Source organism: Plectropomus leopardus, chromosome 2 (genome assembly GCF_008729295.1).
Source record: "Plectropomus leopardus isolate mb chromosome 2, YSFRI_Pleo_2.0, whole genome shotgun sequence".
NCBI classification, from domain to species: Eukaryota; Metazoa; Chordata; class Actinopteri; order Perciformes; family Serranidae; genus Plectropomus; species Plectropomus leopardus.
Genome location: NC_056464.1, coordinates 23,283,160 through 23,298,867, shown reverse-complemented (window position 1 = coordinate 23,298,867; position 15,708 = coordinate 23,283,160). Strand labels below are relative to the sequence as shown.

The following is a 15,708-nucleotide window of genomic DNA, read 5'->3' as shown; positions in this document are numbered from 1 at the left end:
CACGCAACATTTACTGCATAGCTGGCGAAATGCACAGAAGCACTTGATATCGCCAAGCTCAATTAACAAGCCTTTTTAATGACTGTACAATGAACACAGTAGGGCCAAATTCCATCTCCTTGAAAAAGTCGTTAGCAGAGAAGAATAAAGTGTGTGAGCAGTCACCAGTGTATTAAAAGCTCGCTCTCTTTACTTCCTTCCACTGTTCTTATGTAAGAGAGGTCTTATGACTTTTCCGGGCCATCTCCTTCTCTGCTTGTGTGACTCGGATGGGACTAATGCCTGACTCCATGCTTGTGACTCACCGCTCCATTTGGAACGACTGGCTCCATTCATTTAAGCTACTCTATACTGAGTTCTGTGTTCCCCGCAATCCAATCTTCAGCATGCCATTGTGGGCGGGACAGGACCTGTCTGTAGCATGTTAACAGCCTCTGAACAGATTCTCTGTGGGCTGCGTGGATTCTTAAAGTAGGCTAATGCTGCCTCGTGTGCTGCTGACACTGAACATTTTTTCTTACTCTGCATACCTCCATCCTACCATCCCCTCGCTCTCCATCCTTTTCATCCCAGCTTGGCTCAGAGTTTGTGTTAGGAGGGGCATAACACCCGTTCTCCCAGGACCCCTGGGAGAAATGTCGTTCAGCAGTCCAGAGCGAGGGCTTGTTTGGATATCAAACATCAAGCAGCAACCTCCATGGGGTTAATCTAAACATCGCAGTTTCCTGTCGTCTGCCCACAGCCCAGAAAGAGCGAAAGAAAAGAAAACCCTGGAATATTCATCCTATGCCTTCAAAAGTATTGCATTTTGTGGAGGAGGGAGGTCACACCGCTGTCAAAAACGACCCTTGAACAGTACCAGAGGGTGGGAGAAGGTCTCAAGTTTAAGCAAGTTAGTGCATGTCAGGGTACTACCATTTTGCTCACAAAAATATCCCGTTTTTCCAGATTCACAAGGCATGTCTGGGTGCTGTTTCTAGACCAGGAGAAGGCACTGAAGGCAGGATTTCCCATGCATGGATTTATTTGTTGCAGTCCCACCACAAATAGATTTCCCCAGCTGATATATTATTGGCGCCTGTTGTGCTGCCTGCAAAAGTTTCCACTAGTTGATTATGTCTGTTTGCTAAGCTGCACCACAAACACAAATATCCTGTGAACCCCCTTGAAAACTGAGACAAAAAACTGAACTCTTTCTCAAACTTGAATCGGTTGTCATGCAGATTAATAATAAAGTTTTAATGCAGAATGAACACGCACACAATCTGACACTATCATGTAATTCCAGAGTGTAGTCAGAGCGTGGAATCCAGCTGAAATGTTCGAAAACATTCAGGAAGGAAAGCGATGTTATCCCGGCTGGGCGGGGCTGCCATGACTTCCTCCGGGCCAGCGTGCTCCCTAGATAGACGGTCAGGAAACAGCAGGCAGGATGAGACGCATCCCAACACCCTGACTGCCCCGACTCTGCCTACTGTGACAGTTAGGGATGAAGTTATGCCCAGAATATTCCTTCTTCCTCTGAGAATTTTTGTTTTTTTGACCTTGGTTTGTTGAAACATCTGAGTCAGGGCACAAAGAAGAAGTGTTGGCTGTTTGCGAGATTCCAAAACCAGCTGCATGTCAGTGGTTGTGTTCTCACTTTTGGTTGAGAAGAGTTTCCTTTTTAAAGAAACAAAACCAAAAGAAACTGCTTTAATTGCAAGTTCATATTGATTCTTTAATCTCTTTTGTAACTGTTGTGTAACCTAAATGATTTTTTTTGCCTTCCCCCAGGGATGCATTGATTTTCTTGATTGTCTTTGTGACCCTGTAATCAGGGCTTCAAATTGAAGTGAATAAACTACTTAGCTGTTAATCATGTCTCCACCAAGCTTCAACCTCAGGGGTTTGAAAATGAAGACAACGGACCGACATTACAGCAGAAATAAACATGTTTTTAAATATTTTTTAATCTTAAAATAAGGCCTTATTAATATGAAAATGACTCAAATTCATCCTTCAAAAGTCTTAAAATGCTCAGACATGGCATGTAGGATTTTCTGAATTTTTTTTGTTGCATTGTAAAATCTCAAAATAACTGGTAACATCTATTTATTTATTTATTTATTTTTTACAACTAACATCTATTTTTTTGTTAAATAATTGAAAAATTCCTCTTTTTAAACTCATCATGATTGGAATCTAGACTGTTGAATCTCACATGCAGAGTGAAAAACACTAAATTGCCAAAAAAATCAGACAGAAGGGCCAGATATTTCCCGCTTCAATTGGTTAACCTAAAAGATACTTTAATGTTAATATACTTTACTCATCGTCGTCCATGTGTTTCACTATAAAAAGGTTTTGAGTTGGTTTTTTTTTTTCAATATTTGACACAAATAATCTAACTTTTTCACTGTACCAAAGGCATTTCATGTTTTGTGTCATGTTAAACATTTGGGCAAAATTAAGTGTCCTAATCTAATTTTGGTTATCAGACAATTAGTCTTTAAAATTAATTCCAAGAGGCATTAAAAAAAGTCTTAAAACGTCTTAAATTTAACCTGCTTTACGTTGCAGGAACCCTGGGTTCGATTCCGGCCTCGGCCCTTTGCTACATGTCATTCCTCTCTCTCTCCCCCGTTCACGCTCAACCTGTCCTATGAAATAAAGGCATAAGAAGCCCAAAAAATAATCTTAAGTAATTTAAATAAATAAATAAATAATCTAAAATAATTAACACCTCAGATGCTATCTTGCTCAAACTTTACACATTCACACTAATATTGTTCCAGCTCCCATTTCCAGTTCCTGCTCTACTTACTTTTTCTTTATTCTCTTTTCTATCATCTAACTCTTGATTTTCCTCTCTTACCAAATGTTTCTTTCTACTCTCCTCCACTGGCCTCTTTTTCTCTATTTATTTTTACGGGCTTTTTTGTGAACCTTCAGGCTTACTCAAAATAAATGTCACACACATCTGTTTTTGATTAACATTTTTCATTGCTTTAAATCTGTTGTTTTTCCACAATTTTACATAAATTAAACATTTTAAAAGGGAGAATTATATGTTTTAGTTGCATGTATTCAGTCAAGAAAAGTTTAAATTTTCATGACACAAAATCACAAACTTGCCTTAAAGGGATTCATGCCGACTTTCTGTTTGCTTTTCCGCAGGTGCCGATGATCCTGGTGGGGAACAAGTGCGACCTGGAGGATGAGCGTGTGGTGGGGAAGGAACAGGGCCAGAACCTGGCCAGACAGTGGAACCACTGTGCCTTTTTAGAGTCCTCTGCTAAGTCAAAGATCAACGTCCTCGATGTGAGTACACACAGATGCAAACCACTGGTGACACTGCACATGTTGTAAACAATCGCATTTATATCTCAGAATTATTTGAATACTGACCGATTTGTGAGAGTTAACAAAGACCAGTATGGTGGTGGTAATGAGCTCAACTGGGTTATTCTTGCTACTCAGTGATACACCTGGTTTAAACCTAGTGCGTGTGAACAGTAGTATCAATCCATTTTATGCTTTTTTATGTTATTTACTGTTTGCTTAAAGGGGACCTATAATGCTTTTCTGTATGTCTGCCATATTAACATGTAACAATATCATTATGTTATTAAATGTTCATACTGAGAGTGGCTAAAGTTTCAAATAATGATAACTTTAAAAATAACAAAAACATATTTAAAAGTAATTCCTTTGAGCAAAAACCTCATGCTTCAGACTATTCTGAATACGGTTTCCATTTTTTTCTATTTTTGTGAAAAGATGATATCAGGTAGTGAGAGATTTCTTAATATGGTCATCTGCTCATGGCATGCTACTGCAAGTATGTACATTACTAAGCCTACACTGCTACATAGAGCTAAATGCTAACATCTGGGAAGCATGTCATCTTGGCCATAAATGTTCATTCCTCCCCAATTTTGGTCCAAACTCCTGCTGGAACATGTCCAGTTGTGTTAAGAAGATTTTATTGTTCATTGGTAACAGTAGAAACTGCACACAGTCATTCTGTGGCTGTAAGAACACTGCTACATGTAGCTGCATGCTAAGGTCAGGGAAACGTTTGTTCTTGGTTGCCGATGTTGTTAACTTCTCCCCAGTTTTGGATCATATTCCTACTGGAACACGTCCGGCTGTGAGCTTAGAAGTTTTTATTGGTGAGTTTTTTATGGTAGAAAGTGAAGCTATTCTGCTTTACGGTTATTTCCTCAGCTGCAATGATGTTGCAGAGACGCAGAGATTCACAAGATCCAGGAACACCCAGACTGGGGTTTTTCCATAGGGGGGCCTAAAGAGACAGGTGCTAAAACTTAGTGTTTCAGACAGAGGGTGAATACAGGTGCTCATGCACAGACATTATGGGGAAAATAAAGTGTTTTTAAACACTAAGGCGTGTAAACATTTTCTTGAAGAAACCAAAAATGCAAGTATGAACCTGAAAAAATGCATAATAGGCCCCCTTTAAAGATGCCACAGTATGTTTCCTTGTAAGAATAAAGAGTTTTTTCCACTCTTAAATCACTGACAGCTTTACCTTTTGTTTGTTGTTTCTTTCTTAGATCTTCTATGACCTGGTCAGACAGATAAATAGGAAAACGCCAGTGGAAAAGAAGAAGGCAAAAAAGAAATCCAACTGTGTCCTGCTTTAAAGACCCCCCTTCAGCCCCTGCAGCAGCTCTGAGCCAGGTGTGTGCGACTAAAATTTCATAACACATAGTGTAAGTCATAAAGGGCCAGCAGCTCACCTATTCATGAGGTCATGATGCATGGGCACAGGCTGTCAGGTTAATTAGTGTTACATAATAGCTCTGATCTTTGTGTCACCTTACATGATGCTGCGGCTAACATCAGGTGCAGTTCATCATTCATCACGGCCTTTTACGAGTTTGTTAACCTGCAGTGAAGAAGAGTCAAATTCATCTGTATAGCTTGATATTACATTGTGTCAACAGTGTTTACTGACTGTTCTTGAGCTCTCTAACAAGGACTACAGCACATGAGGAATATTGGAGTAGAGAGGCCCCCCTCCAGGCAGATGGGGGTGCAACAAATACTAAAAGAGTTAAAGGGTTACAAAATAAAGTCTCTTTGGTAATTTTAGTTAAATTATTAGGTAAAAAGTGCCAGTTTATTTCAAATAAACTGACTACACAGTAACTCCTGACCTGGATTCATCTAACTCATTTCAGTTCATTGGCCACATACAGCCCCATTTGGTCAAGTCGCTCAGACCAATAAAACAATGACATAATAACCTATAAATGACAACACCTCCAATGTTTTCCCTTTCCTCTAGTATAAAGAAGTACAAGTACATACTGAAAACGTTCACAATTAATGAACAATCCATTCAAAAAACAGATGAACTGTCTAATGTCCGGTGTCTTAAGAAAAATGATTACAATTTCAACCATATGTCTAATTTTTTGTAGAATGCGCTTAAAAAAAGGCTGCAAATAAAGACTATTTTGATAGTTGAATAATATATCAATTGTTAAAACAACTGACTTTTCGGATTGTGAATTTCACAGTTGCTCTACGGCTCTCATTTAGCTATCACATTTTAAATTCAATGAGGTTGTTTTATGTATGTGCTAACTAACAATTTTCTCCCCTCATTTTATACATAATGAGTCTGATTGTGACGGGGAATATTATATTTGTTGAGCGCTGAAAGGTGCTGTGAGCACACCAATTAAACTGGCTCACTGGTCAATTTTTCTTTAAAAAAATGAATGCGTTTCAGTACAACCCCCTAGTGGACAGATAGGAATAGCAGTGCTTTTTGTTAAAAAATTGGAATTAATGACTTCTCTCTAATTTTACTGTGCAACTTATTGTTGTTGAGCAGTGTAGTTCTTCTATATCCTGGCTTAAAAATGCAGTGATTCAAAGAGGAACTACTCCATGTGACAACAGACCAGCCATCTTTCGCATAAGTGATATATTATGTACAATATGTCTTGTCACTTGCTCTAAATGACTGCAGTTGTCATCCTCTGATAATGAATAGCATTTCTTTGATGCTGATTAGTTACAGATCCAATAAATGTTTCTGGACAGGCAAACATCCCCTGAGTCAGCCTTCAAAACATGTGAAGTGCTTTCATTAGCAAATTTTTCTACATCTTCTTTGCTGTTGAATGAATGAGTCACTGTATTATGGCTGGATTGAAAACATGGACCTCAGCAGACTGAAGCCGCTGGTTAAATCTGAGGAAATCCGGATCTGTCATCAGGTTGTTTCCCATGAAAATCAGAATTGCTTCTTCTTTTTTCATGTTATTTATCAGCGTTTTTTACAGTTCGGCCGGAGACTGGTTATGAGGAAGTCTGACAACAGACACGCTCTGTAAACCATGCTGCCTATTCCCGTCAATCTAAACAGAGAAGCTGGTCTATTAATTCGGCCTGGTTTGATTTGGTTTGGCTTAATCTGGCCTTTACTTATATTTACTGTATATGATGTAACAAATTTTAATTCATACTCTGTGTCGAATTGCAGTTTGACAGTAAACTGAAACTACTGTCCTTGTAGCCCTTTTTGTAAACGTTAGTAGCTGCATTTTTCCCCTTCTGCTGTAATTCTAAGGACATTTTCTACAGTTGTCTTAAATATTTTACACATTTATTTTAGTTGGTTATCAATGTAAACAAGGTCCTCTGTGACAATACATCTACTTTTATACACTATTTATCTTGATTTTCTAGAAAATTCAGCTGCAAAACTTTTATCAGTGAGAATCTATAACCAGGTAGCTTTACATGTTTGGGGGGTAATTTAGTGACTGTAAGGTCCACTGTGTAGAATTAAAGGGGGGAATATTGGCAGAAATGGAAGTTAATGTAATAATATGTTGTTTTTCTTTAGAGTATAATCACCTGCTACTTAGGGAGCGTGTCCTCGTCCACAGGTTTCTCCATGTTGCACTGCCATCTTTCTACAGTGGCCCAGAACTGACAAACCAAACACAGGCTCTAGATAGGGCCCTTCTCGTTCTTGAGTCGACCACCGTGGTTAGTAGCCCCTTTGAGACAAGTCAAACAGTGTTGGAAAAACACAGATTTTTAACAGGGAACTGCTTTATTCTTTGTTTTTACCAGTATAATCACTGGACCAGTTTGTTTTGGAGAGGAAGACACATCTGTGGATAATTAGGCTCCTGGTAAAAAAAAAAAACCCTAAATAATAAACACCTGAAGGAACCCTGAACAGTAGAAGTTTCAGCTGGTTGCAATCTGCAATCCTCACTGCTGGATGCCACTAAATCCTACATGCTGCTCCTTAAAATACCTGATCAAATCAATGTACCTCATCACGTTGATGCAAGGTTCCTATAATGCCAAAATAGCCATAACCTAGTCGTGCTTATTGATTTGTAACAATGTCCCTAATCGCTTTAAACAGCCAGAAACATTAAAGGCATAGCGACCCGAGTTTAAGCACTAAGGCAAAATCACTGTAGGGAGACAAATCTCTGTCACTTCACAGTATATATTTGTACTTACTCAGGCCTTTGTATTCCCAAAGAAACATAAGCCATCAACAAAAGCTGTACATCCTCTCCGGTCTTGTGCCTTTTGATCCAGTTGCTGCAGGTCACACTAACTAAAAACCCACTGTAGGTCAGAGGTCACTTTGAGCTCCTGATAAGATTTAACCCCAGTTGACCTGCTGCTCACAGACTTAAAAAGTCTCAGTAAGAATGTTTCCACCCTGATGTGGAAAGTTTCCTTTGAAAGATGAGTCTAGGTTCATTCAGTTGTGCAAATCTTAGGAGACCTCATGACGTGTATCCTGCCTCACATGGAGATTACGGAGTTTAGCCTCAGTATTTCCAAACATTGAAGGTATAAGCCTATAGAGGGTTCACTATACTTTGAAAGAATTGTTCTCTGTGGCCGCTCTTTCAGGCAGGCTGAAGAGCTGGATTGTGTCTTTTTAAAAGCATTCATGATGTACTGGGATTAACACCAAAACTGAAGGACACGGTGTGTGAAGAATAAAAGCTTGTCAGAGAAGTTCAAACCCTGCCAGGGGGTGTGATTTGTCAGTCGACAGTTAAAAATATTGTAACTAAGGCCTCAGCACTTGTTCTGTTAGTCGGCCTGTGTTTGTTGATGATAAAGGAACCTCTGCACACAATGCTGCTGACTGAACTTTTAGAAGCATCCTGTTGGACCCGCACTGCGTTTAGTCAGTGAGGCTAATGTCCAGCAGGGGTGGCAAGCTGAGTAAGGACACTTTGTCTTTAAACTGGAGGACTTCAGTATGAGCTGTCATCCTGTGGGTGTCAACCAGGCTGAAGTGTCCTTGATGCCGACTCTTAACCATGCTTAGGGCTGCTGTCCTATATCAAAGTGGACGAATACTTTCTTTACAAGGACCTCAATAACACATTGTCATAATCATATTATCATAACAGTATTATCAGCTGATAGCATCCGAACATGAACCTCTTTTGGTGAATCTCTTGTATTGTTTCTGGATTCAGGTCTGAGTTACAGCTGCAGGAGAGAGACTGTTGTCTCTGGTGTGGTCGCTTCATTCATCCCCTAAATTCTGGTGTCAGCATTGCTATAGCATACAGGGCTGTTGTTATCAAAATAGATTAGACTCTGGATTTCTGCGCCAGCCCACATGTCCTCGCAGATTTTAATGTCCCAGACAAAATGGAGACTTTCCAGTAAAATGTTATCTGTGCATGAGGCAACCTCTTGCTCACCTGGTAGACTGTGAGTGGCCCTCATGGGCTGATTACTTTGCAGCAGCTCAGGTTTGATTCTGGCTTGCAGCCCTTTGCTGCATATCATCCCACCTAACTCTCCCACTTTTCCTAGATGTCCTATCAGTGAATGTGAAAATGCCCAAAAAATTATTGAAAAATTATCTGTGTTTATAATAATAGTCAGGCTAAATAAAAAAAAATCATAGTAAATATATGTAGATTTATATTGCTAATAGAAAAATAGGCTGCTTTTGCTTGTACATTTTATTCCAAAAAAATGGACACAAAGAATTTCCTTCAGCTTTACACCATGTTCTAGCTGAATGTGACGTGATGAGCGTCAGCGACAATCAGTTTGATTGCAGTGGTTTCTGTTGGCCTGAGCTGAACTTTGTTGGACACTGTGTTTTCTATTTATTCTAGAAATTATATTAATTCTGTACCATTTCTACGAAATGTCACAATATAAGATGTGTTTTTTGTTTAAAGTACAAATGTAGGAGGATAGAAAGTAATCCCCCATTTTCTTTTACTGTTGTAACTGTGTTAGGCCTACATATTTTTAGGGGAGTTTTTTTACTGGACATTATGAATGGAGAGATTTAAATATGTCTGACTTCAACTGATTTTCTCAGTTTAAGAAAAAACTGTAATCACAGACATTAGACATCCTGATGAGTAATACCTTCTATATGAGACTGTAAGCAGGTTTCCATTAACCCTCAAATTGCACAAATTGAAATTGTGAATATAGAATACACCTAATGGATCAAATCAATTAAAAGTTTTTTTACACTCGCATGAGGTGGTATTTCAGGCAAATCGAAAGGTCGAAAGGGCCATATTTTGCAAAACTGCAATGGAAACTTGGCTTTTATAAGTCATATGATGCTATGGCTATGTGCTTATCGGTAGGAACTGGCTCCCTCGGGCATGATGCAGCAGGCGCTACAAGATGTGTTATTGCACTGATTGATCCTTTTAAAGTTGAGCAGATCATCTGGAGGTTTTGAATCCACAATTCTTCTGTGAAGTCGTGGACTATCACCTCCTAGAAATCCCTCACACGTGGCTGCTCCCAAATATAAGGGGCTTGCCGTTCCATTATCGCTCGGATAACACATCTACGTCTCCATAGATAAGATATAATGACGGCAAGTGCGTTGGCTGCAAAAGCAATACCTGCTAATGTTGTGAACATCCATCGCCATGCTTCTTGGAACGTTATCTCAGTAGAAGTCGCATAACATACTGTAAAATTATACCGTAAATCTTCATATGTAAGCCTAGTCCAATTAAATGTCCAGTCCCTTTTACCAGCCCGGCTTGGCTACACATTTTGACAAATAAAGGCCTGTCTCTATTAGAGGCACGGTCCGGTTGTCATGCAGTTCATTTTTTATAGAAGTTCGTTGGATGTATAAAACCTGGTTGTTGGCTACCTGTTGGAGCTAAAGTTAGTTAGCTGCTTAGATCACGCATAAAAATCTAAATGTTTAAACTTTTGTCAATATTGACATACTTCATACATCGTTAGGTTGGTAAGATTCTCTACAATTCAGTCATTCAGTTCATTTCACTGAAACCAGATATGAATACTGGCATAGTAAACAAGAGAGATGCAAAAAAGAGGTTTAAATAAGCAATTTGAATGTATTTCCCATTTTTGCTGAGCAACCGTTTTGTGTGAAAAGAAATAAAAGCCAGTCCCATCGAGACGCCTGCCCCAAATATAAGCGGGTTGACTTCAGCGATTTAAGCAAATAATATCCCAGGCTAGGATATTACGGTAAGCATAAGTTTTACAGTGAGCATCAACACTTCATTAAAAGTGTACAGATGTGACATAAAATATTTTGGGTTTTGTGTCAGTAGTCGGGCCTCTTTGTTGCTCAGAAATTAAAAATGGGTGTAGCTGAACAAGTCACAATTTACAAGAGTTTTTCCAAAAGTTTCGGTCAGAGCGTCTTTTAATAACTATAAACACAAAACCTCAGCGTAACCAAACGAGCCAACAGCAGAGATTTGACATCTACCTTCACTTTTAACTTTCAGGGCAGGGGGGGAAATAAAACTTTGATATTACAGATAACACGGGATTAGTGAAACAGACAGTACCATTGTGCCCAGCCCAGACACCAGGGTCACTGAACCACCCACTGCGTTCCTCGTCTGAATCCATCTGTGTTGGTCAGTTAGTGGTCCAGTGTGAGAGTGGGGCCTCTGTCAGCAGGCCCTGGGGCGGTGTCTGTCCGCGCCCCCGTTCACACGCTGGCCAGCCCAATGAACCAGCACTAACGGGATTACAGCCCCCCTGTTCCACTGCTCACAACACACAAGCTCATACAGTGCGAGAGAGAGGGAGGGGTTACAGTGCCAGCCTCGGACAGGACACACTGAGAGAGTTAATGGGACGTTTCTCTTTGTGTAACATGGGCATTTTCCAGTTTGCTGACCTCATGAGCCGCCGGCCTCTGATTTTAGCTGCTCACTAGGACAGAAATTGACAGGAAGCTGACACTTGATATGATGGAATATTGATGCAGACTACAAGTATTTGGTAATGGTGTAATGATGCACAAAAGTCACAGCTTGGTTCATACCACAGTTAAGGAGTCAACAAATACAGTCCTAGTGTTTGCAATTTTGTTGTTTTGTAGACCTTTTGAAACCTGGACTTTGTAGAGTTTACTGTACACGCAGCGTTTTACCCATGAAACCTGAGCAAATGGACTTTTTTCAAAAACATGGGAAGAAGGCAATGAGCAATGAAAGAAGTGAAATTAGCAAAAAAATTGTTAAAAGTACAAGTGCATTACCTGAACAATAAAAAAAAGAAAGTTAAAACACAAATAACAAAATGACCTAGAAATGTACTTCAAAAATGATAATAATTCTCTCTATTTTAACATACTTTTAAATATGTAATTATAATAATCAGAATTATAGTTTACTTTTTTCCCTTGACCTGTTTAAGCTTTTAAAAATCAATTTATGGAACATTTTATACCAAACTTTACTCTGCTCAGTGATGAGTCAGATGTGCCCACATGTTGTTTTATCACCACAATACACGACTTTTCCATTAGAGTTATAGACTTGGTAATGAAATAAAAAAGGTGCAACCAACAACATTAGTTATGGCTACTCTCATTTGACGTTCTCCAGTTGTCCATGCCACGTAACGAGCTACAGTATCATGCACAATAACACGGTCTCAGAACATTTAATTGGAATGCAGACATCATTAATCTTGTTAATAATGTCTGTGCTTTATAACTGTCACCAGTCAACATGTCTGCTGTGAAAAACCTCCGTTGATTTACTTCCCTGAGACCAGTCACCTGCCCTGACCGTCTGATTGGGTGGTTACATGCTCGTCACTCAAAGAGCCACCTCGCCGTTCACTTGCAAGACTGATGTCTGTGTTGGGTGACCATTAGCTTGCCTGGTGTAGTGTGCGCTCCACATAGGCTGAGTCCAATGCAGCAGTTTGGGTTCAATTGCATTTCTAGACCTTTCCTGTCATTTCTAGCAATCCTATTGAGAAAAGCAAAAAAAAGCCCCTCCATATAAGAGTTACATATGAATTCATGTATTTAGAATCATTTTAAGCAGACATTTTTATGTTTGTGTTCATAACCTTTCAAACCCACTGAAATTCCTGCACTTTACTGCTCAGCTTATACTTGTCCGCACTCTGGTACTTATCTAGATTAGTGCACTGGTGTATTAACATGTCAGAAAATGAGTATTGAAACAGTAAAAATATTTAGAGTCGATTTGTATGATTGGCACTACGACTCAATCAATTCAATCAAAATCAATTGATTGCTTGTCTGTCCGTCCTGGACAGGGAGGAGGGATCCCTCCTCTGTTCCTCTTCCTGAGGTTTCCTACAGTTTTTTGCTCTTTGAATAGATTTTTGTCCCTTATGTGAATCATGGATCTAAGGTTAGAGGGTGTCATATGCTGTGTAGACTGTAAAGCCCCTCCAGGCTGATTTGTAGTGATGATATGAGCTCGGAAGCAATACCATCTACATTTAATGCCTCATCTCTTTTTTTTGGTGACTTTATTCATGAAGGTTTTTATCTTAAAACAAAAAAATGCATACAGATGTAATTTTGTAGTCCAATACGCACAGCCAATGCAACAGTGAACATGTCAGCCAAACTTACTAAACAACAGATCAGATAACTGCATCCCACCTTTGTCTACGAACATAAAATTCAGTTCAATTCAATTGTATTCATAATGCCCATTATCACAAAACACAGTTTGCATCAGAGGGCTTTACAGCATACGACATCCCTCTGCCCTTAGACTCTCACATCAGCTAAGGAAAACCTCCCCCAAAAAAGCCTGTAATAAAAGAAAAAGACATTCTGAGTAAAAGCATTACAAATTTAATAATAACATGTAGTTCAACTTTTAGTGCTCACATATCAGAGTTAGACACACTTTACTGAATCTGATAATTATTGATGATATATGAGACTACAGTAACAGGGCTGTTGTAGTGCTCCGGCTCCAATCTTGAAGGGATGCTTAAAGTTTTACGAACCACCGGATGTCTCTCGCTTTGCTGCATTTGCAGCCTGGAAGCTTGAAATCAAATAAATCAAATATTCAATCAAATAAAATTGACTTAATCCTGATTCTAAGAATAAGAATGTGCAATGCATCTTTGCTCTCAGGACCAAAATTTTACTCTTGGGTGGTTATATGTAATAGTGGCTCTGAATTTTGTGTTCTCCTCCTACGTTTTCCTCCCACTCCTTCTACAGCTGTGATGTCACTGACCGGCCGTTAGAGGGCACTGATAACTCGTGTCAGGCTGTGAAACGACTAAACCGCTGTGCTGTTTTTCAGAAATGCTGTAATGAAGAACTGTTGCCCTGATTGGAACGTGCCAGCATTCCAACAGCCCCGCCCCCCTCCCTCCATCAGCCATAAACGGTGAATCAGCTGACTGAACTGCTCCTATCAAAGACGAGGATGATCTACACCAGAGAGAGAGAGAAAGAGAGAGAGAGAAAGAGAGAAAGAGAGAGAGAGATGGATGGAGAGAGTGAAGAGAGAGAACGAGAAGACAGTAAGAGAGAGAGAAGACTCTGGTCTGTCGCCTCCGAGGACTTTCCTCTGTGTCTCAGTTTCAGTGTGAACCCTGAACGGACAGTCTCCATTTTCTGTACCAACAAACACCACAAACTTATGATGATGATGATGATGATGATGATGATGATGATGATAAAAGCCTCTGAAAGTTAAAAAAAAAAAAAAGTGTCCATGAGCTGCCTACATGGCCAGAGAGCAGCCCACTTATTTTCATTTTTTTGACAGTTTAACAAAAAGAAAATAACAGCATTAAAAAGAAGGAAAACAAAAGTTAGATTCAGTATTTTTCATCTTTTTCAATATCAATATTGTATTTGAAAGACATGGAAGTTGACCTCTTTTTAGTTGTATGATTATAAATATTCTTCAAAAACGAGCATGAAAAAAATGCATCAGTTATTAAGTGTAGATGTTTTCAAGTGAAATCAAGTGGAAAAGTGAGAATTTTTTTATAGCCATACACCTATTCTCCATGCCTGTCATGTCAGTGATGATAGATCAAGGTCTATAATATGTATTATTATTTTTATTATATATTTCTTTTCTTTGTTCGCCCTGTTGTTCATGGACTTCTCTTCTGCAAATATCTCTCTCTGATGTGACTTAATTTTATACTCAGTCACTGGGATTTCATAGCTCCCATAATATATTCTAATGCCATTTTTTGCATAATAATGCTTCAGAAAAAAATGGGTCTTTTATAGAAGAAATATGGGGAAAAATAAGGATTGATTTCTATGTCTCTTGAAGCTGAAATATATTATACTAAACCAACTCTAATAATGCTTCTTGTGTTTTTCTGTCAATGATGTTCCAGCTTTTATGGATTATTAAAGTACATTTTAGTACATTTTCATTATATTGGTCAATGTATTTTTGTGAATTAAACTTTTATCCAAAGCGGATTTGACTTATTTGAAAAGAGTGAAACTAAAAGGTGTTTTTTAAGGGTTGGAAAATTCATATTGAATGAATATAGGGATTGCATGGGGACATGTTGTTGGCTATAACGTTATTCATTTTATACAGTGAAAGTCTTTTCATTGATGAACAGATGACAAAGAGAGGGCAGACCCTGTGTCGTTATATTACAGTATGTGCACTGTACCACTAACCTCTTTAAACTTCAATATTTTTCAACCTGAGCCCAGTTAATCCTGTTTTTGTGTCCAAGTGAAAATGGGAACAAAACATTTTTAATTTGTCCATTATTAAACGAGAGTGCCTCAGCTGGGTAATGTTCACACCCTGAATTTACGTCCACTAAAAGTTCCTGGTTCTACCACTGACGGGCTCTGATTGTTTTTTGAAGCATCTGACCACTTGTGGATAATATCTCTACTGAGACGGACCTTTTTGTTGAAGGGATTATAAGGATATTATTTCTTATTTTTGTTTTTGATTCAGTTTAGTTTCCAGAGTTTTAGTTTTAGTTTTCTAAATACACAGTATAGTTTCAGTTTTTGTATTTTCCAGTGTCTAGTTCTTATTTTTATTTTACTTAACTGAATTTTTTCCACGCCTAGTTTGAGTTTTTAGTTTAGTTTTACTAAGCTAAAATAACCTTGGTTGAAATGCCTTAATTCATCCAGTTAGATGTGAAAATATGTTGGCCCTGTACTCGTTAAAATTTGTGTTCATGTGTTGAAACTGGTGATGGAAATTTCAGGGACTCCTTCTTGCTAAACACAAAGGATATTTCTCTGTAACAAAAGGTCTGCCTCTGTAGGAATCCTTTCCATAACTTGTAAACAAGTATTTTCCATGGACGTACATTAACATGCCCAAAGTGTTACATGGCAGCCTTTTTCGCTTCTGCTGGCTGCAACAATCTCAATAATGGACCAGTTTCAGAAAT

The 15,708-nt window shown here is 38.8% G+C and overlaps 1 protein-coding gene across 3 annotated transcripts in view; it reads left to right on the top strand.

The window, feature by feature from the left end:
- The window catches only part of LOC121957019 (ras-related protein Rap-1A-like), a 31,039-nt gene extending 16,409 nt beyond the window's left edge, over positions 1 to 14,630 (top strand). For all 3 annotated transcript variants that reach the window (XM_042505510.1, XM_042505526.1, XM_042505518.1), the window contains exons 6-8: positions 3,160 to 3,303; positions 4,560 to 4,686; positions 13,605 to 14,630. In XM_042505510.1, the coding sequence (XP_042361444.1) occupies positions 3,160 to 3,303; positions 4,560 to 4,649 (234 nt within the window). In that variant the 3' untranslated portion in view covers positions 4,650 to 4,686; positions 13,605 to 14,630. The remainder of the gene's footprint in view (positions 1 to 3,159; positions 3,304 to 4,559; positions 4,687 to 13,604) is intronic.
- Positions 14,631 to 15,708: the final 1,078 nt, after the last annotated feature.